Source organism: Anolis carolinensis, chromosome 3 (assembly GCF_035594765.1).
Source record: "Anolis carolinensis isolate JA03-04 chromosome 3, rAnoCar3.1.pri, whole genome shotgun sequence".
Classification (NCBI taxonomy): domain Eukaryota; kingdom Metazoa; phylum Chordata; class Lepidosauria; order Squamata; family Dactyloidae; genus Anolis; species Anolis carolinensis.
The window spans coordinates 48,307,739-48,331,901 of NC_085843.1; the positions used below are offsets into that span (position 1 = coordinate 48,307,739).

The window sequence follows — 24,163 nt, forward strand, 5'->3', positions numbered from 1 at the left end:
GATTTCTCCTTTACCTTGAGATGAAGAATAAACTTGGTTCCTTTGACACATAAGACACATGAGCTACAACCGAATCACAGTTTCTGTCCAACAATTGCCAGACAAGAGTTCTTTCTCCCACCCTGGACATTCCAACGATATAAAAACCCCACTTGACTAGTTTCCAACAGACCTCACAACCTCTGAGGATGCCTGCTATAGATGTGGGTGAGACATCAGGAGAGAATGCTTCTGGAACATGGCCATACAACCCACAAAACTCACAACAACCCAACTGCCACTGGGCTTTCCAACATGAAAGATATCAAGGATCATAAATATCCTCCCCATCACCCAAGTTTTTAATAATTTTTTAAAATAAAAAATGGAAAAGCAGATGACTTGTAAGCAGATGCTACAGTTAGTAATTGAGTCAAGAAGGTCAAAAATATTTTATTATTAACCCAAGAATGAACATAATTTGGGGACTGCAGTTCACAAATACCCAATATATAAGGAATGGGAAATACCAGACGAATGCTTACTTGAAATATGTATAAGTTCGACTATAGTGTCTCCTTCTCTACTTGATTCTGCTACATCACAGGTGTAGTTTCCTGGGGGGGCCTCTTCTCTTGACAGGATAAGCGAAGCAGTGCCATTCGGTAGCAATGATAAATCCAGTAAATTGGCAGACTGAAAAGTACTGTTTCTTGTGACTTTATTTTCAACTCCATCATAAGAAAAAAATTCGCTTCCTTGTAATTTCCACTTCACAAATATTGCGTTAGTCCTGTGCAGTATTAGATTAGTTACTCTGCAAGGTATTATGGCACTCGTGTTGCAAATGTCCAGTGTAACAGACCGAACCTTTTCAAAGTACAGCTGGGCAGAACCTGAAAGAAAACAAAGTCATTCAGTTTGTTTGTTTTAATAAATCTATACTGGTTCTATCATGAAAATCTCAATAATAGTTCTAGATGGAATGTGCCTGTATTCATTTACATATTTCTAACACTGTTCTTCAGCCAGAACAACTTTCTCTCCCTCTTGCTTCCTTTCCGGTCTCTGAAATTGTGGTAACATCAGTTGAATTTAGCAGCCTAGCACACTAGCAGCCTTCAAGAAAGACTTGAAAACATGGCTCTTTCGCTGCGCTTTTGGAGAGTAACCATTTTATATTTCTTTTCCGTTGCTCCCCCTAATATCTATCCTCCAGAATACCCCACTCCCTTATGACCCTGTTCGCTGTGGTTTTTATTTTTATGTCTTTCTCACCCCGAGTTTTAACTTAATGTTCATGTGGTCTGCCCTTGTTTTTATTGTCTCCTTGTTTTATTTTGTAATGGATATTATTTACTGTATTGTTTATTGTATTGTTGTGCTGTTCTTTTATATGCTGTTTACATTGTATTGTTTTGGGCGTGGCCCCATGTAAGCCGCCCTGAGTCCCCATTGGGGAGATGGTGGCGGGGTATAAATAAAGTTTTATTATTATTATTATTATTATTATTATTATTATTATTGAATTTATTATTCTGTTGCTTCTATTATCTCAGTGAAGAGCTAGTAACTCTAGAAGACGATGGCATCAAAGCCATCTATCAGCTTTTCTCTTTATTTTTTTGCATGTATTTATTACAATACTTTTGTGAAAGTTTTATCCATTTTTAAGGAACCTTGATCATACCAATGGGAAAGTGGGTTTGAACTAACTTCAAAATTCAACTAACTTTGCAGAAATCAGCCACATGCAAGCATCTAAAATGTCCACTGGGAAGTAGGCGAATTATTTGAACTTCCAAAGCTTCATAGGACTAAGCATCCTAGTGCATCATGTAAACCAATTTTTTGAGACCTAAATACTTTCACAAGCTCTACCTGATTTCATAACAAGCCAACTGCCTTGAGAAAAACTTGCTTTGGTCGTATTCAGACAACAGGAAAAACTTGGAACAGATTTAAATGATACTATTTTGGCACATTCCTCAAACTATTCAGCTCCTGAAAACAGTGTCAGATTCCAAGAGCAATTACACACACTACCATACATTTAGACCACCAGATGTTTACAAGAACTTTTTGTGGAGATGAAAACAGAAGTTACATTTTCATCTGTGACAAGGCCACACGATCTGAGAGAGCCTTTCACTCTGCAGACTAGAAACATCCAATGTTAGTTCCAGGCCCCAGCATTAAAAGAAAAGAAGGAACACGTAGCTTTTCTGTCACTTGAAATCCACAAAAAGAAGCCAAATCTTTACGATCCACATACAGGCAGGAGCACAGGCACTATTATAGGTGGAGGGTGGACCATTCTATCTGTCTATATCTTGACAGGGGAACGTCCCAGGAAATGGGGCTGTTGGGGCTTTCTTTCCCAATCCAACCCCGATGTAACCTTCCCCTTGACTCTGTCATTGAGGGGCACTACTGCGATTGTGTGTGCCAAAGTTTGGGAGCCCCACAGCAGCAGGGAAGGAGGCAGGCAGGCAGGCAGGGAGGGAAAGAAAGCCAGGGAAGCAAGGAGCAAGAGGCTGATCACACGCTGTCACGACCATTTAGGCAGGCGCTGTCAAGGGCAAGAGCCATCACCCAGAATGATTAAGTGTGAAAAAAGAAAACGGGAGCGCACAGTGTGAAGAAGCCCAAACGATGCCTGGCTCACAGGAATGTAGATTCAGGTGGGGGGGGGGAGGAGAAGGCGGGAAAAGTATGTGCACTGCGTGTACGTGTCAGTGTGAGCGAGGACAGAGAACGCCTGCCTCTCCTGCTTGTTTTGTGCGGCAGGCATGATAAGCACCAGGAGCCCCTGCCGGCAGGATTGCTGACTGACAGGTCAGTGATTCGAATATGGGGAAGGAAGGTGAGCTCCCTCTATCAGCTCCAGCTCCCCATGCGGGGACATGAGAGAAGCCTCCCACAGGATGGTAAAACATCAAACATCCGGCCATCCCCTGTGCAACGTCCTTGCAGATGGCCAATTCTCTCACACCAGAAGCGACTTGCAGTTTCTCAAGTTGGTCCTGACATGAAAAAATAATAATAGGGCAAGCGCTAGGCTCTATCCACACTGACCATTTAATGCAGTTCCAAGCTAGCTGCCACAGCTAGGCAGCAAACTCTCTCTCCCCCCCCCACACACACACACACTTCCCAGAAGCATGCGGAATTATTATTTTGATTTCTACCATCTTTTCTCCTCACAGGGACTCAAGGCAGTCCACACATCCGAGTGAAACACCTTTTTGAAACTGCAGTAAGTGGTCAGTGTAGAAAGCAGACTGAAGAAAAATCAAGGCCAGAAAAAATATCTCCCAACAAAGGATTCCCCCAGGCGGGAATCAGCGAGGCCTTGAAGCTGCAAGACTTTTCAATGCTAATCATAGGTGATTAATTGCAACGTTTTGCCACCCTGGACATGTATATATAAACCTCTCTTGCCTAGTTTCCAATAGACCTCACAACCTCTGAGGATGTCTAGGCAAAATGTCAGGAGAGAATGTCTCTGGAACATAGCCATACAGCCTGGAAAACTCACAGCAACTCACAAACTGAAGAACTGATTCGGGTGGGGCGGGCACAGGATGGGTGATGCAAGAGGAGTGAGAACCCAAACAACTTATGGCTTTTAGCGCAGGGATGATGTGTTTGTTTGTGGGAGAAGGCTACTGCGGGGACTGCGAGAGATAAAGGGGGGGAAGGGAGCGGTGTACACCTAGAATCATAGAGTTGGAAGAGACCTCATGGGCCATCCAGTCCAACTCCCTCCCTGTGACTTCCTTTCATATATTTATACATGGCCTGGCAGATAGCCATCCAGCCTATGCTTAAAAGCCTCCAAAGAAGGCACCTCCACCACACTCCAGGGCAGAATTCCACTGCTGAACAGCTTTCAAGAGGAAGTTCTTATTAATGTTCAGGTGGAATCTCCTTTCCTGTAGTTTGTATCCATTGTTCCGCAAACTCGTCTTCAGGGCAGCAGAAAACAAGCCTGCTCCCTCCTCCCTATGACTTCCCCTCACATATTTATACATGGTCATCATGTCTTCTCTCAGTCTTCTCTTCTGCAGGCTAAACATAGAATCACAGAGTTGGAAGAGACCTCACGGGCCACCCAATCGAACCCCCTGTCAAGAAGTAGGAAAATCACGTTCAATGCCCAGCTCTTTCTCATAGGACTTGTTCAATGTCAATAGTACTGAGCTACATGAACTCGTGAATCATAGAATCAGAGTTGGAAGAGACTACATGGGCCATCCAGTCCAAAGCACTGCAGTTCGCATTCAAATCGCATTCAAAGCACCCCCGACAGATGGATTTTTGTGATGACCCGTGTATATGTCAAGGGCCATTCTATGGAGAGAAGAAAAAGCACCCATGCAAAACCTGGGGTCAGCTGCACATGACAACTTCTGCCATTTCATAGAATCATTGAATTGGAAGGGACCTCGTGGGCCATCCAGTCCAACCCGCTGCCAAGAAGCAGGAAAATCTCATTCAAAGCACCCCCCCCCCACCCCCGACAGATGGCCATCCAGCCTCTGTTTAAAAGCCTCCAAAGGAGCCTCCACCTCAGCAGCCTCTCCCGCCCGTTTAGCCCCCCATATACAGTACAAGGCTGCTGCTGATGCCGACTCCGAAGCAGGAAAGCATCCCGAAGCGCGGCTGATGGAGGGAGAGCGAGCCTAAGCAGGGAGCGGGAGAGAGCCAATCCCCGAGCGCATCCTCTCCTCTCTCTCCGCCCGAAGAAACAAATGGAAGGAGGAGGAGGAAGGAGAAGAGGATGAACGGCGGGGGACGACGACGCTAAAGACCGGCGTCCGTGTGGCGCACTTTTGGCAGGACCCCTCCAAAAAGCCCACCCCCCCCCCCTCCGCTTCCTCCTTCGTCCCTGCCGACTTCCCCATTTCCCTCCCACGCGCTCGTCGCTCAGGACAAAACGCCTCGGTCCAATTAAAGAGCCGAAGGAGGGAGAGCGCGAGCCACACACACACACACACAGAGAGAGAGAAAGGGTCACACGCGCGCGCACATAGAGGAGCGCGAGCCACAGAGGAGAGAGCGCGAGCCCCATACACACACACTGAGAGAGAGAGAGAGAGAGAGAGAGAGGGTAGAAAGAGCCAAAGACAGGGAGAGCGCGAGCGAGAAAGCGGGTGAGCGAATTGCGCAGCTGTTACTGCTGCCTCCAACCTCGCGCGCGGGGCAAGCAAGCCAACGGCTTGGCTCCCCTATCCTCACTCACCACTGAGAGGAACACAGTTCAAGCCGTTACAAATGGGCAGCCGTGAGGGAAGGAAGGAAAAGAAAGGTTCTCAGTACTACTCACCGGCAGCCAAGGTGCCCAGTAGCACCCAACACACGCGCAGCACCCACATCTCCAGCGCTGGGATGGCTTTGGCTCTCTCAGTCTCTCTCACTCCTCAGGGAGGGATTGGAAGGCCAAGAGGGACGAAAAGGGGAGGGGAAAAAACGAAAATACTACTACTAATAATAATAATAGGGGGGGTGGGGGAAGCGCGTTGGGAGCTCTCCGGAGCCGCCCAACCAACCCGCAGCCTGACGACGAGCTCCCTCCAGCCGCAGCGAGAAGGGCGGGGCCACCACAGAGAGAGAGAAAGAGATGCTCTACCGCGGGAGGGAGGGAGGGTGGGAGGAGAGGAGGGAACAGCGGGAACAGCGGAGCGTGCCCCCCCTCCCGCCGCGGTGGAGGGACCGTTAACGCTCGCGCTGGAACTCGGTGCTTGGTTGGTTGGTTCTTCTCGCTCGCGCTCCCTCTGTCTCTCCTCAGAAGAGAGGCGAGGCAGGCAATGCGCAAGCCTCGGAGTTCACGCCGAGTTCTTGGCGAAACCGAAGCGGAGGGAGGAGCAGGGAGAGTCCTGCGTCACGCCTCGCCCAGTTTGTGGATAGGAAGCGATGCTGGCGCAGCGGACGGGCGTCGAGGTAGACTTTTCCACCGGCTTTTGGATTCGCCCCAACCTCCAGAGCAGGCATGGGCCAACTTGCCCCCCCCCCCCCTTGCAGGTGTTTTGGACTTCAACTCCCACCATTCCTCACAGCCTCAGGCCCTTTCCTTTTCGCTTAAGCGGTTGAGGGGGAAAAGGAAGGGGCCTGAGGCTGTGAGGAATGGTGGGAGTTGAAGTCCAAAACACCTGCAGGGAGGGAGGCCCCCAAGTTGGCCCATGCCTGCGCCAGAGCCCTGTTGCACCCCATCGAAAAGTTGAAACGTCTGGGATTCATACCCAAACAATTGCTACATAATTGGGAAATAACAAGTCTCTAAAGTTGCAGCCCAAACAGATATTACAGACATTAGGATTCAAATGCAAATCTCTTGTGAAAGCCTTGGATTCGGAAGTAAAGTGGCCTTTTCTATTCCGTTTCACAGCCAAATCCAGATTTTTCCTGTTTTGTTTCAATAGCAATTAAGGCCAACGACCTTCATAGATAGGATTGTGGGGCTCAGCAATTTAAGGCAAAACCATCGAGAGCACAATTCAAGGCAACTTTTTGATTACAGGGTCGTTCTACAACCTGGTTTACTCGTGAATTTTCACTAGTTAACCAAATAGTCATGCTGAGTCTATGAGTAACAACAATTAGAGTCCCTCCAGAACTATCTCAACCAAATTTTGATGGTTCATACTATCATTGCCTACCTTTCTACAAATTTACCAAGCCACCGTGTTTGTCTTCTAAGGAATCTGTATAACAGCCAAGTTGCAACGGCAATAACAGACCATGGAAAAACATACTGGTTCAAGATTGGGAAAAAAGTACGGCAGGGTTGTGTACTCCCACCCTACCTATTCAACTTATATGCAGAACACATTATGTGACAGTGCAGGGCTTAATGAATCCAAGGCTAAAGTTAAAATTGCTGGAAGAAACATTAACAACCTTAGATATGCAGATGATACCACTTTGATGGCTGAAAATGAGGAGGAGCTGAGGAACCTTATAACCAAGGTGAAAGAAGAAAGTGCAAAAGCTGGGTTACAGTTAAACATAAAAAACAAGATGATGGCAACCAGACTGATTGATAACTAGCAAATAGCGGAAGAAAATGTGGAGATAGTAACAGACTTTGTATTTCTAGGCGCGAAGATGACTGCAGACGTGTATTACAGCCAGGAAATCAGAAGGCGTTCCCTTTTTGGGAGGAGAGCAATGGCCAATCTCAATAAAAGAGCTAAGAGTAGAGACATCAGACTGGCAATAAAGGTCCGCATAGTTAAATTATTCCCCATAGTAACCTATGGATGCAAGAGCTGGACCATATGGAAGACTGAGCAAAGGAAGATAGGAGTTTCTGAACTGTGGTGTTAGAGGAACATTCTGAGAGTGCCTTGGACCTCAAGAAAATCAAACCTGTGCATACTCCAAGAAATCAAGCCCAGCTGCTCACTGGAGGGAAGGATATGAAAGGCAAAGATGGTCCTTTGGCCACATAATGAGAAGACAGCAGACCTTGGAGAAGATAATGATGCTGGGGAAAATGGAAGGAAAAAGGAAGAGGGGCCAACCAAGGTTAAAATAGATGTCATCCTTGAAGTGACGGATTTGACCGTGAAGGAGCTTGGGGGGGGGGGGGGGGAGGCATGGCCAGCTGACAGGAAGTTCTGGCCTGGCCTGGTCCATGAGGTTATCAAGAGGCAGAAGTGACTGAACAAATAAACAACAAAACTTATGAATTTTAACTGGTTAACCAAATCTATGTTAAGAAGCAACCATTTGAGTCCCTCCAGAAAAGCAAGCACTATCTCATTATAACATTATCTACCTTTCTACTAATTTACATTGCAATAGCTGACATAATGAAAGCGACTAAGTTGGCCTACCTGCAGGCAAAGGCAAGGGGGCAGGATTTGACCTGGATTGCAGGTGAAAACTGTGGCAACTGCCGTGTCTCCTACTGACTGATTCATCTAATCCAAGCCCTGCCAAACCATGAAACAGGAGCAAAGATACGAAGCTGTGTCATTGTTAGACCTTGGACTTTATATGAACAAGACTTCTTCAGATGACCAAGTGAAAGCTCAATTGGTACAGAATCCATAGAATCCATTGCCAGGCTATGTATTTCTTATAGATAAGAAGAGGCGTCTAGGTTGTCAACCCAAATGGTTCAACATATTTTCCTGGTTCGTCATCGTCTCACTTGTTCAGTTGTTTTCGACTCTTCGTGACCTCATGGACCAGTCCACGCCAGAGGTCCCTGTCGGCCGTCACCGCCCCCAGTTCCTTCAAGGTCAAGCCAGTCTCTTCAAGGATACCGTCCATCCATCTTTCCCTTGGTTGGCCTCTCTTCCTTTTTCCTTCCTTTTTCCCCAGCATCGTGATCTTTTCCAAGCTTTCCTGTCTCCTCATGATGTGGCCAAAATACTTCAGCTTTGCCTCTAATATCCTTCCCTCCAGTGAGCAGCCGGGCATTATTTCCTAGATGATGGACTGCTTGGATCTTCTTGCGGTCCAAGGCACTCTCTGGATTTTCCTCCAACACCAAAGTTCAAAAGCTTCTATCTTCCTTCGCTCAGCCTTCCTTATGGTCCAGCTCTCGCAAGCATAGATCACTATGGGGAATACCATTGCTTTGACTGTGCGGACCTTCGTGGCCAGTGTGATGTCTCTGCTCTTCACTATTTTGTCAAGGTTGGCCATTGCTCTCCTCCCAAGAAGTAAACATCTTCTGATTTCCTGGCTACAGTCTGCATCTGCAGTTATCTTTGCGCCTTCACGTTTTCTACCTCTATTTGCCTGTTGTCAATCGGTCTGGTTGCCATGATCTTGGTTTTCTTGATGTTTAACTGCAACCCGGCTTTTGCACTTTCTTCTTTCACCTTGGTGATAAGGCTCCTCAGCTCTTCCTCACTTTCAGCCATCAGAGTGGTATCACCTGCATACCTAAGGTTGTTAATGTTTCTTCCAGAAATTTTACCTCCAGCCTTGGATTCGTCAAGCCCCGCACGTCGCATGATGTGTTCTGCATACAAGTTGAATAGCTAGGGCGATAGTATACAGCCCTGCCGTACTCCTTTCCCAATCTTGAACCAGTCTGTTGTTCCGTGATCTGTTCTTACTGTGGCTACTTGGTCTTTATACAGATTTCTCAGGAGACAGACAAGGTGACTTGGTATCCCCATACCACCAAGAACATGCCATAGTTTTTTATGATCCACACAGTCAAAGGCTTTAGAATAGTCAATAAAGCAGAAGTAGATGTTTTTCTGAAACTCCCTGGCTTCCTCCATTATCCAGCGGATATTGGCAATTTGGTCTCTTATTCCTCTGCCTTTTCTGAACCCAGCTTGGACATCTGGCAACTCTCGCTCCATGTATTGCTGGAGTCTTGCAGGATCTTGAGCATTACCTTACTGGCATGGGAAATAAGTGCCATTGTACGGAAGTTTGAACATTCTTTAGCGTTTCCCTTTTTTGGTATGGGGATATAAATGGATTTTTTCCAATTTGATGGCCAATTGTGTTTTCCATATTTGCTGGCATACGGCATGCATCACCTTGACAGCATCATCTTCCAAGATTTTAAACAGCTCAGCTGGGATCCCGTCGTCTCCTGCTGCCTTGTTGTTAGCAATGCTTCTTAAGGCCCATTCAACCTCACTCCTCAGGATGTCTGGTTCTAATTCACTCACCACACCATCAAAGCTATCCTCTATATTATTATCCTTCCTATACAGATCTTCTGTATATTCTCGCCACCTATTCTTGATCTCTTCAGCTTCTGTTAGGTCCTTTCCATCTTTGTTTTTAATCAAGCCCATTTTTGCCTGAAATTTGCCTCTGATGTTTCTGATTTTCTGGAAGAGATCTCTTGTCCTTCCTATCCTATTGTCTTCTTCCACTTCCATGCATTGCTTGTTCAAAAATAGTTCCTTGTCTCTCCTGGTTAACCTCTGGAATTGTGCATTTAATTGGGCGTATCTCTCCCTATCACTGTTTCCTTTAGCCTTCCTTCTTTCTTGCGCTACTTTCAGTGTCTCAACAGACAGTCATTTTGCCTTCTTTGTTTTCTTTTTCTTTGGGACGTACTTTGTTGCTGCCTCCTGAACAATGTTGCGAACTTCTGTCCATAGTTCTTCTGGGACTCTATCAAGTCTAGTCCCTGAAATCTATTCTTCACTTCCACTGCATATTCATTAGGAATATTTGTGAGATCATACCTAATTGGTCTGTGTATTTTCCCCATTCTCTTTAGTCTGATTCTAAATTTTGCAATAAGAAGTTCGTGGTCTGAACTACAGTCAGCTCCAGGTCTTGTTTTCACCGACTGGATGGATGTCCGCCACCTTTGGCCACAAAGGATGTAGTCAATCTGATTTCGGTGTTGACCATCTGGTGAAGTCCATGTGTAAAGCCGTCTTTTAGGTTGTTGGAAGAGAGTGTTTGTTATGCACATTGAGTTTTCCTGACAAAATTCTATCAGCCTACGTCCTACTTCGTTTGGTTGTCCCAGACCATGCTTGCCTGTGATCCCAGTTGTCGTTTGACTGCCCACCTTAGCATTCCAATCTCCTGTAATGAGAATAATGTCTCTTTTTGGTGTGTTATCCAGTAGGTGTTGCAGATCCTCATAGAACTGATCTAATTCTGCTTCTTCAGCAGCTGTGGTTGGGGCATATATTTTATTTATTTATTTATTTCCAGCATTTATACCCCGCCCTTCTCATCCGGGGGGACTCAGGGCAGCTTACAACAGTTGGCAACATTTAATGCCAAGAACATAATATTTGGATCACTGTGATGTTAAATGGCTTGCCTTGAACTCGAATTGAGATCATTCTATCATTTTTTGGGTTGTATCCAATCACTGCTTTCTTAACTTTATTATTAACTATGAAGGCTACTCCATTTCTTTGGTGTTCCTCTTGTCCACAGTAGTAGATCTGGTTAGCCTACTCATTTAATGTACAAGGTGTGCTCTGTAAATACGGTGTCGTGTCTAGAGGAGAAGTTGGGGTAAAGATGGTCATCAGCAGTTTGATGCATTGGTTGCTAAACCATTTGTGCGATGGAAAAATGCAACAGACACCAGTAGCAGTACCAATAGACAGCGTACCATCAGAAGAACTTGCGCTTGGTTGAAAATGTCTTGCTAATTCACAGTGGAAAATGTCCTAATGTAACCCGTTATCATGATAAAGGAAATCAGAAGAAAACAAAAAGAAACTTCTGCAAATTGTGGAAACTATTTTTCTTTGTGGCTTTAAGAGGGAGCAATGATTCAGTAGATATCAAATGAAATTAATGAAATATATTTCATTAATTGGGTCATCAATTTGACTTGGCCCTTCTAGCCCTAACCTAATATCTAATTTAGCACTTTAGCACCTAGCCCCACCCTCACAGTTGTATTACACAGTCTCGCCCCCACCCTTTCAGCTCTGGAAATTCCCACTATACCCTTGATTAATTAGTCCATCAATTTGACTTGGCCCTCTAACCCTAACCTAATATCTGGTTTAAGCACCTTATTCTGAGCCCTGCCTCACAGTTATATTGCACAAGCCCACCTCACCCCTTCAGCTCTGGACATGCCCAGCTATTGGTTTTTGTTGTTGATGGTTTTATGTTTTATAGGTTGCTGTATGGTTTGTTTTTTAATTATTATAATGCAATGTATTTTATTGTGCTATATTTTAATTTTGATTCTCTGAGCTTGGTCCCCATGTAAGCCACCCCGAGTCCTTTTGGGGAGATAGTGGTGGGATATAAGAATAAAGTTATTATTGTTGTTGTTGTTGTTGTTGTTATTATTATTATTATTATTATTATTATTATTATTATCTGTGAAGAACCTTTGCACAGTGGTGGTCATTTCGGGGCCTTGTTGAGATCTCATGCCAGGTCAAGAGACACTGATCTCAAAAATCATATCGGGGGGAAAAGTTTCAGCTCTTCCCGATTTTTTTTTTCTGGCTATGGGTCTGCTGCCAACTGCAACAGTTGGATGACAAAACCACACCAAAATCTCACATCTGTTCTCTGTGATTTGTGTCATCCCCATTGGGACCTCAAACATGTTCGAGGATTCCTGTGTAAACCACTTTCTTAAATATCAGTTTGAAATTGCATTCAATGTTCAGTGTTACCATAGACATGGCCTCGGAGAAGAATATGGGAACCAATGTAATTTGGAATAAAGGTGTTTTCAGCCTCTCTAATTTTTCTGTTTTGTTTGACATCAACTCGTTGTTTCCAACAAATTGAGACTCGTTGAGATGCTATTCAGCCACACTTGGTCATCTCCCACATAAACAGAAGTGTTGTGCATTAGTGGTAGTTAACATCCCATTCATTAGTGCACTCATAGAAATAATTTGTAAGGACTTAAAAAAAAACCCACAGGAGCAGCATTTTGAAGACCCAGCATGTAATGATATAAACCGAGATTTGGTTATGTTGTGCAATATATTCAATATTGTTCCCATTTCCTTTTTCCAGTCTTCCAATTATGACCAACCCAGTTTTCAGTTGGTGGTTTAAGGTGCATCTACGCTGTAGAATGAATGCAGTTTCACACCACTTTAACTAGCATAGCTCAGTGCTATTGAATTGTGGTAATTGTAGTCTTATAAGGTCTTTAGTCTTCTCTGCCAGAGTACTGGTGCTTCACCAAACTACAGCTCCCATGATTTTATAGCATTGAGCCATGTCAGTTAAAATGGTGTTGATCTACATTCATTCTACAGTGTAGATGTTCTGTGCCAAGTGAGTGCATAGGAAGTTACATTTGCCAACCAGTGTGGTGTGTACGATATGACTAACATTTTTAGAAAATATATTCCCAGACTTTGTGTGGATGTGTGGGATTCCAGAAGGATTTCTGGACCAAAAATACCATGGAATCATACTAGAGAACCTAGAAAATGCCTGAAGATGACATATTTTGTATATAAATGAAATAAAAGATATCAGTCCAGTGGATAGGGAGGAGGGCATACAGAATTTTCATAACCAGGCTGAACAAAAAGGTTTCTCTTGGTTGTGTCAATCAGTAGTTGTGATCACTTTGGTGTATTGAGCTGGCACCATCCTTTCCAACTCTGGGCTGTTGGGACGATGTGGGAGAAAACAGTTAGAAATGGCTTTACAGACCGGGGTAGAAACTCCAGGATTGTCATCCTGGCAACAGCACCATCAATATATAGGTGCTACTCTGCACTCAGAAAGCTCAATATTTCATGGCCTTCATGGCAGTCCTGGGATTGCGGAGTTCAGCGATTCATGGCCTCCATGTCAGTCATAGGCTACTTTTAGATTATATCTGGGACTACAGATTTCTCAGAGGTGATAAGCATATTGTAAATGTGATTTGGTGTTTTCTACTGGACTGGAGGGAGGTGAAGCTGGGGAATGTGTAGAGCGTCCTCAAAGCGATGCTGGGACCATCTGGACCATCTGGAACAGTCTACTTGCAAAAGATAGTGGGTCTGGATTGTACGTGGATTTCTTATAGCTCCAGAAGGGATTCTTCATCACAACCATTCAGACATTTCTGGTGAATGTGTTAGGTAATCTCTCCCATTTATTAAATCCAGTTTGGTTTCTTAATCTCGGTTTGAAGGCCTATTTCTTAAGGAAGATAGTGTCAAAGCAATCAAAGGATTTACATGATAGCATTCAGCTAGCATGTTCCATGACTTTACAGGTTGGTTGTCAAGGACAGTTAGAGAAATATTCAATAACTGCTCTGATGTTGTGTGCTAACCATTGTGGATTAATTTGCTTGCATCCAATCTAATTGAACTTGCTGGCTACCTAATCAGTATTGGATGTACATTTGATCTCTTCTTGACATTTAAAAAAAATGTAAATATATGAGTTTATAGAGTTTGGGAATGTGTACAATATTCCTTGTCAATGTAGTCCTGCCTGCCTTGACAAAAGCTGTGGCAACAGGAGACAATCATAGCAAATTATGAATAGATCATTCCGATTTTAAAAATTATTGACTTACCTCAGACACATAATATTCATACAGGTGCTGTGTATGTGACAGTGCCCTCGTTCCATTTTCGTATATAGTGCTGACCTATTTCAATTTGGCTTCCCCCTCTGGATTTGGCCAGCATAGAATAATGTTTTGAGTGTTAGACTATGACTCTGGAAACAAAAACGCAAATCTGAGCTTGGCCATGAAAACTCATTGGATGACATCAAGAAATCACACTCCCTCAGCCTCGGATGCAAGTAAAGGCAAAAACCCCTCTGAATAAATCTGAAAAACCCTGTGATAGTTTTGCATTAGGGTCACCATAATTCAGAAATAGCTTGGTGCACACATCAACAATGCCCTCCAACATTTAATGTCTGAAAAGCAAGACATATGTGGCCAAGCAATGTTAGAGTTTGGTCAAGATGGCAAAATATATAAATGATTCGGGGGGGGGGGGGGCATGAGGCAGAGAAGGCTTCAGCAGTTTCCTTTTGCAGTTCGAAAACATGCAAATGTGAGTAGATCAATAGGTACCGCTCTGGTGGGAAGGTAACACTGCTTCATACAGTCATGCTGGCCACATGACCTTGGAGATGTCTATGGACAACGCCGGCTCTTTGGCTTAGAAATGGAGATGAGCATCAACCCCCAGAGTCGATCACGACTGGATTTAACGTCAGGGGAAACCTTTACCTTTTTAATGGGAAGGGCAGAATTGTGCCCTACCCTGCTTTTCTGAATAAGAAATTTTGCCAATAAATCCCTGTGATAAGTTTGCTTTAGGGTTGCCATAAGGCGCAAACGACTTGAAAATAACAGCAACAACTTTGTTTTGGGGCTGAAATTCTCTGATAGTCACAGTTGACAATTTCTACTAGGAGATGGATCAGCAGAGCGTGATCCTGTTGATTGTCTTGGACTGCTTAGCAGCATTTGAGGCTATCAATCATGATATCCTTCTGGCTTGTCTTCTGGAACGGAAAGCACCATATTTCATTGGCAGCAGATGTTTCTTAGGAGAACTCCAAAAGGTGGTGTTGAAAGATGGCTGCTCCACAATAGTGGTTGAGGACTTCCATTTTAGTAGAGCAATTAAGACATCCCACGTTTTAATCCAGGGTGTAAATAAATTTTCTAAAATTCTGTATCCTCTTCTTAAATACAATCAGCACCTTGGATAGGTCCTATGAAGTTAGCAAAAACCCTGGAATAGATTCACTGCCACAATGACAAGGATGCCCCCCTGTTGCCTAATGTTTATGCATTATCACAAGAATCCTTTTTTTGTCTTCAATATTAACATCTACGTTAGGATGATCATGTTCCATGGATTTAAGGGACAAATTCCCTATCCCCTGAAATCATGATTGCATCACCCAGTTTGCCACTAAAGTTTGACCTTATAGCAACAAAATACCACATTTCCCTTTTAAGAACAAGGAATGTGAAAAACATTTTTAAAAACATTGGCCACAACATGATTGAGAGGTTCCTAGGAATGTGCTTGTGCTTTAAAATAAGTTTGCCACCTACATGTTCATAAATGGACTGTGCAGCTTTTTCAGCCACTGCCACATCAGCAAAATTCAACAGTGCAAAAGTAGAGATTGGCAGAAGGGGCTACAATTTGAATTATGTTTGGCCCGTGGGTCACATCTGGTCTACATGAAACTACTGGGTATGTTGATGAGATGCAGCTTACATATACACTAAGTTTCATATATCCGTTGAACCCTTATCCATGGTTTTAGTTATCTGTGTCTGGGGGGGAAATGATTTCTCTAGGAGGGTCTCTGATATGCTTCCCCCAGAGGTTACCATAAGAGTCTCACAAGCAAATTCCTAAAGAGGTATACTTCAGCTCAACTTTACTTCCTCCAGCTAGGACCAGACATCAGGTAATTGAATGTGTTCAGTCATATATGCAGTTTCAGTAAATCACAATATGGCCGAGAACATATCTCCCATGAATATGAGGGTCTTGCTGTACATGCTGTCTCTTTCCAGACGGTGTGGGATGGGGGCTGGAAAGAATATTCATTTTCTAAACTTGTTTCCAGTTGAGACAGAGTTTCTTGATGCTTGAAAAACAATATCTGGTAGAATAACTGCATATATTTCTTCCCACTTTGCCAAGTCCCACACGCTTTTCATTTCCATAAAAATGCATCTGGATTTTCTTCATAAATAATTGCTTTTGTACAGAAAATGAGTTTAGTGTGCAGAAAACAGCAAATCTTGTGGAAGAAACATGTTTTCTTTGTAGAAAACACACGCATTTCTCTCCAAAATATTTTATTGAAAAAATAATAGAATCATAGTGAATCATTGGAAAATACCACCAGAGCCATTCAAGTCCAATCTTCTGCCATGCAGCAACATACAATCAAAGTACTCCCAACAGATGTCCAGCCAGCCTATGCTTTGTAGACTGCCCTATCTCCCCAGAGGGACTCAGGGTGGTTAGTATTCAAAGATTCCCCAAAACTTCATAATTTTGGTGCGGTGGAGAAAATAGTGAGGGAATCGTTTCTTTGTGTTTGTGAGGACAAGAAATACAAAGATGTACTTTCCTTGTATAAAAAAAGAATTTTACCCCAATTCTGATGGAATTTCCCATACAATGCTTATATAACTTCAAAATCTGTGCATCTTCATGGGCTATTCATCTGTTTCCAAGGCAATTCAAGTGCTGGTTTCAACTTTCAAAGGGTTGAACAGACTGGGACTAGGATGTTTCTGCTGACCTATATCTACAGAAAGTTTGCTTTATATATTTTGAGTCATGATATCCCAAATGGGGAATGCCTCGTTGCATACTGCTATTTCTGCTGACAATCAGGTGTCGAAGTTTGTTCCCTTAGGCTATTTGCTGTATTAATTAATACTGCTATCCTTTTTGAATTTTTATTTTTCCTTTCATTGTGAGCTGGACTGGAAACTTTTCAATTCTTGGGGATAAATATTTTTGATTAAGTAAATATATCGACCATAGAACTTGAGCGTCCTGGTCACAATAGTATCAGCAAAAACTGGACGTTGGGCATGGACCCAGAAACAGGAGAGCAAGCTGGTTTGAACCCCACAAAATGTTTAGATGCCAAGGATCAGGACCTTGTTGGTCAGTAATTGAGTCTTCCGATGAATTACCAATCAAAAATATAAAAGTTTAAAACTATCTTTGCATATAGAATCCTATATATTTTATTGTTTTCTTGGTATATTAATGTTATGCCTTAAACAATTTTATAACCAGGGTCAGTATTCCTTATACAAAATGCTTGGATCCACAAGTGTTTTGGATTTTGGATTTCAGAATATCTGTGTATATATGTACATAATGAGATAGACTGTAAATGAAAACAACTTCTAAACACCAAACTAATTTATGATACACTAGCTGTACCTGGCCACGCGTTGCTGTGGCGTAGTCCTTAGTGGGGTTTTCTTCATGGCACGGAAGGTGGCATAAAGAGGATTCCACGTAGGTATGAAGCAGCCAGGCTTTGATGCTGCAAGGGTATTCAAGTTGGCCAACAATGGAGTCTCCTAGGTATGAAGCAGCCAGGCTTTGATGCTGCAAGGCTATTCAATGGTATTCAAGTTGGCCGACAATGGAGTCCCCTAGGTATGAAGCAGCCAGGCTTTGATGCTGCAAGGCTATTCAATGGTATTCAAGTTGGCCGACAATGGAGTCCCCTAGGTATGAAGCAGCCAGACTTTGATGCTGCAAGGCTATTCAATGGTATTCAAGTTGGCCAACAATGAAGTCCCCTAGGTATGAAGCAGCCAGGCTTTGATGCTGCAAGACTACTCAATGGTATTCAAGTTGGCCGACAATGGAGTCCCCTAGGTATGAAGCAGCCAGGCTTTGATGCTGCAAGGCTATTCAATGGTATTCAAGTTGGCCGACAATGAAGTCCCCTAGGTATGAAGCAGCCAGGTTTTGATGCTGCAAGGCTACTCAATGGTATTCAAGTTGGCCAACAATGGAGTCCCCTAGGTGTGAAGCAGCCAGGCTTTGATGCTGCAAGGCTATTCCATGGTATTCAAGTTGGCCAACAATGGAGTCTCCTAGGTGTGAAGCAGCCAGGCTTTGATGCTGCAAGGGTATTCCATGGTATTCAAGTTGGCCAACAATGGACTCCCGTAGGCTTCTCAATGTTATTCAAGTTGGGCTGGAGGTGGTACCTGTGGCTTCCTCGTCGTCGGTGTGCTTGGCTGGCGTTTTCCCTGAGTTGGGGAAGAAGCTGAGGAGGGTGATCTGGTGAGAGATCCTGATGATGGCGGCGAGTGAGGGGAAGGAGGCAGCCAGAAGGAGAAGCTGGGGCTCCGTCTCCCAGGGGGGTGGGGCTTGCGAGCAGGGCGCACGCGAGGGGAACAGCCGTTGTCGGCTGGCCGGGGAGTGACGTCATGGGAGGAGGGGTAACAGAGAGAGGGAACGGCAAAGCTTGTTTTGGAGGAGTGTGGGGTGAGCGGATCCTGTGGAGGTTCTGACCCGATGTTTTGTTGTTTCAACCTGGCGGCGTGGATAATGGATTCTGTTGTCAAATTTGGAGTTTGGAGGGTGTTTAGTTTTGCTGTTTTGCTCGGTGCTCGAATTCCATCACTCTTTTATATATATAGATATGCACCTTGTACACATAGCCTAAAGGTAATTTTATACATGGTATTAAATATTTTTGAGCATGAAACAAAGTTTGTGTAGACTAAACCATCAGAAAGCAAAGATGTAATTATCTCAGCCACCTATATGTACAATTTTGAATTTTAGAGTATTTTGGATACCCAAACTTTATAATGGCATGCCAATCTTGAGGCTGGAGCCTCCGCATATTAACAACAATATTGTGGTCTCTGATGTTTGGTAATTTAGCAGATAAGTAGTCAATGTATTTTAAAAAACCTGTGAACTAACACTAGTAACTAAGTTGAGAAGTTCCAGTTATTCACAAGGGGCAAAATAGCATTCCTAATCAGTGTAATAATTTTAATATTGATGCCAAAAGGTAAAATATAATTGGATAAAATGGCAAGGAATCCTGTGAGACCTATAACCTAACAAGTGTATACCATACATTTCCTCTATAGCTGCAGCATGCACAAAGTGTTATCTGTCTGATAAAGTGGGGCAGTTCTCCATGGAAGCTTATCCTATGGTGCAGTTTCTAGTCTGCAAATTGTTACAAATCATGTTCTTGTTTTTGCAGCAACAAACTAAAATGGCTGCCTTTAAAAAGTTGAGTAAAATGAACCTCACTCTATTATTCTATCTCTTGTAGCGTACAGTCAGGAATGCCAATACATTGGTTAAGTGAGCAGATAGGTAAGATATTCAGCATTTGTGGTATACTTCACTTTTGTCAGACTGCTCATAGAGAGCACAATCCTATGTATATTTACTCAGAATTAAATCCTGCTCTGTTCAGTGGAGATTTCTTATTCATAGAATAGCAGCCAAAGCATGGTAAATATAAACACTGCCCAGAGAATATAATTAGAGCAAAGGAAAAATGAATTGGATGAAGCTGAGATAGAAGTGCAGATGTCAATTTGATTAAAACTAAGATACTTGGGTCTGCCTAGAACTACTGGCTCCTTGTGGGACAGAAAATGGGCAATATTTTATTATTGTGTGATAAGGAACTGCACACTACACATTATCCAGAATATCCTGTGTGACATTAAAATGGGATTCAGGGCTGAGTCTAAATCTTGTTGGAAGTCATCTTCCGTTGGTGTGAACCCTGTAACTCCCCAGTTTAGATAATGTAGGTTTGTGATCTAGGGCATGTGGGGGAGATTGTTCTTTCCCTGCCTCCTCTGTGCCTACTTCTTTGCCCCCTGACCTTAGATTAATTGTGTTTTCTGCCTGAGAGGTCGTGGAGCATTCGGAAATCTCTCTCTGTGATCAAGGTTCCCTACAGCAATTCAGCCCAGCTGGCTGTTTAATAAAAGGGCATGAGCGGGGACTGGGGAAACTTGCAGAAGGGAAAAACCAACACTATACCCGGCCAGTTTTCTCCCTGCAGTGGGAGTCAAAAGGCACTCATTGATAGCCTGCTGAAATTGACTGAAGCTAACAGACTCTGTGTAGGGAGGGGAGGAGGATGCTGTTTCCAATGCAGTCCTCAGAGAAAACTACTTGAATAGACCCAAGGCACAGGCTGGATTTTTGGACTTGCCTGCGCTCACACACAGAGTGCCATCTATATTAGGGGATCACTCTGCAGTTCTACCTTAGTCGTGCGGCTGAGTCCAGAGCTCTGCAGCTGCCTCACACCCACTCATCGCTTGGCTGCCAAGGAAGCTCTCTGAGCACACCCACTCCCTGCTGCCTAGCACACCCACATTTGGCTTACCAGCAACAGCAGCACGTACACACAACGAGCTACTGGTGGTGCCTCTCCAAAGGATTCACAGTTCAGCAAAACAGCTGTGTAGCAAATGTGCTGGTTGTCTAGCAGAGCGAAGGCACAGCCCATAGCAGCAGCTGTAGATCTGAAAGGAACCTGGTGTTAGCTACCACAGCAGTAATGATTCATTATGCTACCATGGCTCTCCATGTGAAAACCAATGTGGCACAGGGCTTTAAAAGCTTACTTTTTTGTTTTTGTTTTTTGGGACAGCCACTCTCAGTATCTCCAAACATGACAATGGATTTTCCAAATTCAGACATGTGTTCTGAAGGGACTTCTGGGGTTGAAATCCCCACTCAGCTTACAAGCTCACCCAGTGGCTTTGAACCAGGCTCACAGGGGCATTATGAGAACTCATCAAGGCAGGTCAGGACTGTGTAGGAAATGGTGGAAAACAAGTGTACTGGATAAATAAAATTGATAATTAGTGATAGTAGCTCAAGATTGAAGGTTCTATGCCAGATCTTGGAAAAATCACTGTTGGACTATAACTCCCAGAATCCTCTTTCTGTGTCACCACTGAGAGATTTAGGGAGTTGACATCCTGAATTGGCTATTATGTTCTCAAAGGACACATGCACATGAATGATCTTGCAACGTTTTGTTGTTCTGAACCAGAATACATATCACCAACATGCCATGTACATGTATTTAGGAGAGGGTTGGTGTAGTGGTTTAAATGTTGGACTAAAACTCTAGAGAACAGTCCGAATCCCAGTGGTTAACCACTGGATGATCTTGTATGAGTCATACAATCTAAGTCCCAGGAAACTCCATGATAGGTTCACCAGAAGTCAGAAACCACTTGAAGGCACACAAACACAACAATATTGATTCCAGTTGTTGCTAGTCTAGAAGTATTGACAGAGTCAGCATGGAAAACAGAGCTTGTTTCCTACTCCTGAGAGCAAGAGTGTAAAATAGAGTTTAGCAGCCACCTCATTAAACCAAGACAGCAACGCCAGCTTTCAATTGAATGGGCTGCTGTAAAACCATGCTTCCGCTAGTTCCTGTTGTTGCCATATTAGGCAACTTAACTGTCAATTGGTTATATGCAAAGGACTTGTGCTAATTCATTGGGTGACTATATATGATTGGTATACATACATCGCTCCCCATTGTGTACATATAAGACTAAAGTAGAAAAAGAAAAAAGTATCTGGTTTTCTTGCTCTGGGTCGCAATTAATTTGCAACCCTGAGCTCACGAACATCTGTATTCTGAGTAAACTATCTTTGACCAAATCGGATGAAACTTGCCTGTCTGTATCTTCAGCTAAATCTGTTCCTTTTTGGAAGACAGGGAGGTAACACTCCCTCACAGATAGTAGAGCTACAACTCAACAACAGGAAGAGCCTTTTTAAAGAGATAATTCCTGTTCTATGTCCCAACACAGAGATGCAAAATCTGGAGGCCCTTCTGTTGTTGCACAACACATTTCATTAATGATATCCATTGGCCATGCTGACTAGAGCTGAGCAAAGTTGAAGTTCTGTAACTCCTGAGAAATATACTCACAATCTGCATGAAAGAAGCACAACTGTGCTTCAGCTTTGAGGTGAGGGAGGATTGGGTAACATGTAGTCCTAACAAGATTGTAACAACAACTTTCATAATGCCTAACTGAAAATAAATATTGACAGTTGTTGAGGACTTCTGAATGGCCATCATCATCATGGCCGAGTATGATTGCCTTCCTGGTGTAGGATCTTGGCAGTGGGTCCATAGGTGACTGTAGGGACCTAGTCTTGATCTGCATGTTCTTTCACAGTAAGGACATCAATTTCCAGATGTGAGGTAGTCCTGACAAGGGTTGGCTTGGCATGCCTTCCTCTTGACACATTTCTCCCTTTTGCCCTCCATTCGTGCTTCTTCAAATTCCACATCACTGTTGGTAACAGCTGACCTCCAGTTAGAATGCTCGACGGCACCTTTGCCACAGTTTTTAAGGTTAGCGGATCTTTAAATCTATTTTTTCCCCACTACCATTGTTTTTTCCATCCTTGAATTGAGAGTACAGTGTTCCCTCACTTATCGCTGGGGTTAGGTTCCAGGACCATCCGCGAAGTAGGGACACTATATTTATTTTATTATTTATACATTATTTTAGTAGTTATACACTATTTTAAGTCTTTATCAACCATTCGTATGTTGATAAATCACCTCCTCTTCCTCCTGTTGGACTCCTTTTCTCTCCCTTTGGCTTCTCCTTCCTCCCTTCCTTAGGCTGTAAATTGTAATTTTTTAAGATTTATAATAGTCTTTTAGAGTTTATTGAAAAACCGCGAAACAGCAAATCCGTGAAATCGAACCGCGAAGTAGTGAGGGAACACTGTATAGTAAATGCTTTGGGAGACAGTGATTGGACATTTGGACAGTGTGACCAGTTCATCGAAGTTGATGGCGGAGGATCATCACTTTAGTGCTGGTGGTCTTTGTTTCTTCCAGAACACTGACATTTGTCCCCCTGTCTTCCCAAAAGATTTGCAGGATTTTTTGGAGGCAACGCTTATGGAATCATTCCAGATGTTGAGTGTGATGTCTGCAGATGGTCCATGTTTCATAGATGTATAACAGGGTTGGGAGGACAGAGGGTCATATACCTCAGTGGTAGAACGCACAATCATGCATTTTGCACAGTGGCATCAGAATCAAGCCAGTCAAAAGTTGCCTATATCAGGAATGAGCAAAGTGCAGCCTCTACATGTTGAAGTGCAGCTCCCAGAATATCACACAGTTGGTCATGATGGCCAGCATTGATGGGATTTACAGTTCAGTTATACCTGGAGGGTCACAGTTTGCCCCACCCTTGGCCTCTGCACTGATACTGTTAAATTGAACTGTAGTAATATTTTGCAAGGGAGGCTCATTGAGCTTTCTCATTGTTAAGAAGTAAAAGTGGTAATAGTAGTAGTAGTAGTTGTTATGTGCCTTCATTTCAACTTTGACTTATAAAAGTGACCGTGTTATATAGTTTTCCTGGCAAGGTTTATTCAGAGGATGTTTGCTATTGCCTTCTTTATAGTCTGAGAGAGTGAGACTGGCCCAAGGTCAACCAGTGGCTTCCATGCCCGAGTGCTGATTTGAACTTCAGTCACCCACACTAATACTCTAACATTCAAACCACTGCACCACTCTGGCTCATATTTAGAAGTATGCATGGAAATATATTGTACAAGCATTTTCAAAAACGGAAATAGCAGCCATCAGCATAGGAGAAGACTGCTGCTAAGAAGAATGAGGTGAGGAGAACGAACTTAATTCTTTCCTTCATGCTGCAGTACAATAGTAATAAAAAGAAACCTTTTCCCCAAGGCCAGTGCTTATTAACCCCAGGGTACAAGGTGACTTTGACAATCAAACAGATGTGGAAAATGCATTCATGCCTCTCATGTAATGCCTAGCTTGAGCCTCAGGCAGCAAGTTAAGAAGATACTATTTCACAGAGCACTCAGTTTAATTAAGTGATTAGTGGGGCTATCATCTGATTAAAGAAATCTTAGCCCATTAATCAATTAATTAATCAATTAAATCTCTGAACATTTGCATATAGGAATTGCTTTTCTTAAATAACTGCATGTTTCATATTAGTATTAGCTGCTTTGGGAGCCTGGGTTTTCCCACATGAGCCTTCCAAGATTTTTAAGATCTTTAGGGGAGGTCTTTCATTTATTTACTTAAATCAGTTCTCCCCCAGTCTGAGATGATTTCACCCACAAGGGGAAAAGGTTAGATGCATATATCCTAGATAAGGGTTGAGAGCAGAATTCCCTTTTGGAAAGGCTTTCAAGGAGCATGTCCTAGC

At 43.4% G+C, this 24,163-nt stretch overlaps 1 protein-coding gene across 7 annotated transcripts in view; it reads right to left on the reverse strand.

The window, feature by feature from the left end:
• Positions 1–5,823, reverse strand: part of cd47 (CD47 molecule) — an 84,927-nt gene extending 79,104 nt beyond the window's left edge. For 6 of the 7 annotated variants that reach the window (XM_062974858.1, XM_062974857.1, XM_062974856.1 and 3 more), the window contains exons 1-2: positions 4,597–5,071; positions 525–875 (exon numbers count right to left, since the gene is read on the reverse strand). In XM_062974858.1, the coding sequence (XP_062830928.1) occupies positions 525–875; positions 4,597–5,056 (811 nt within the window). In that variant the 5' untranslated portion in view covers positions 5,057–5,071. Of the gene's footprint in view, positions 1–524; positions 876–4,596; positions 5,072–5,311 lie in introns of those variants that run through there. The other variant, XM_008107790.3, reaches the window with a different exon arrangement.
• Between the last annotated feature and the right edge of the window lie 18,340 nt (positions 5,824–24,163).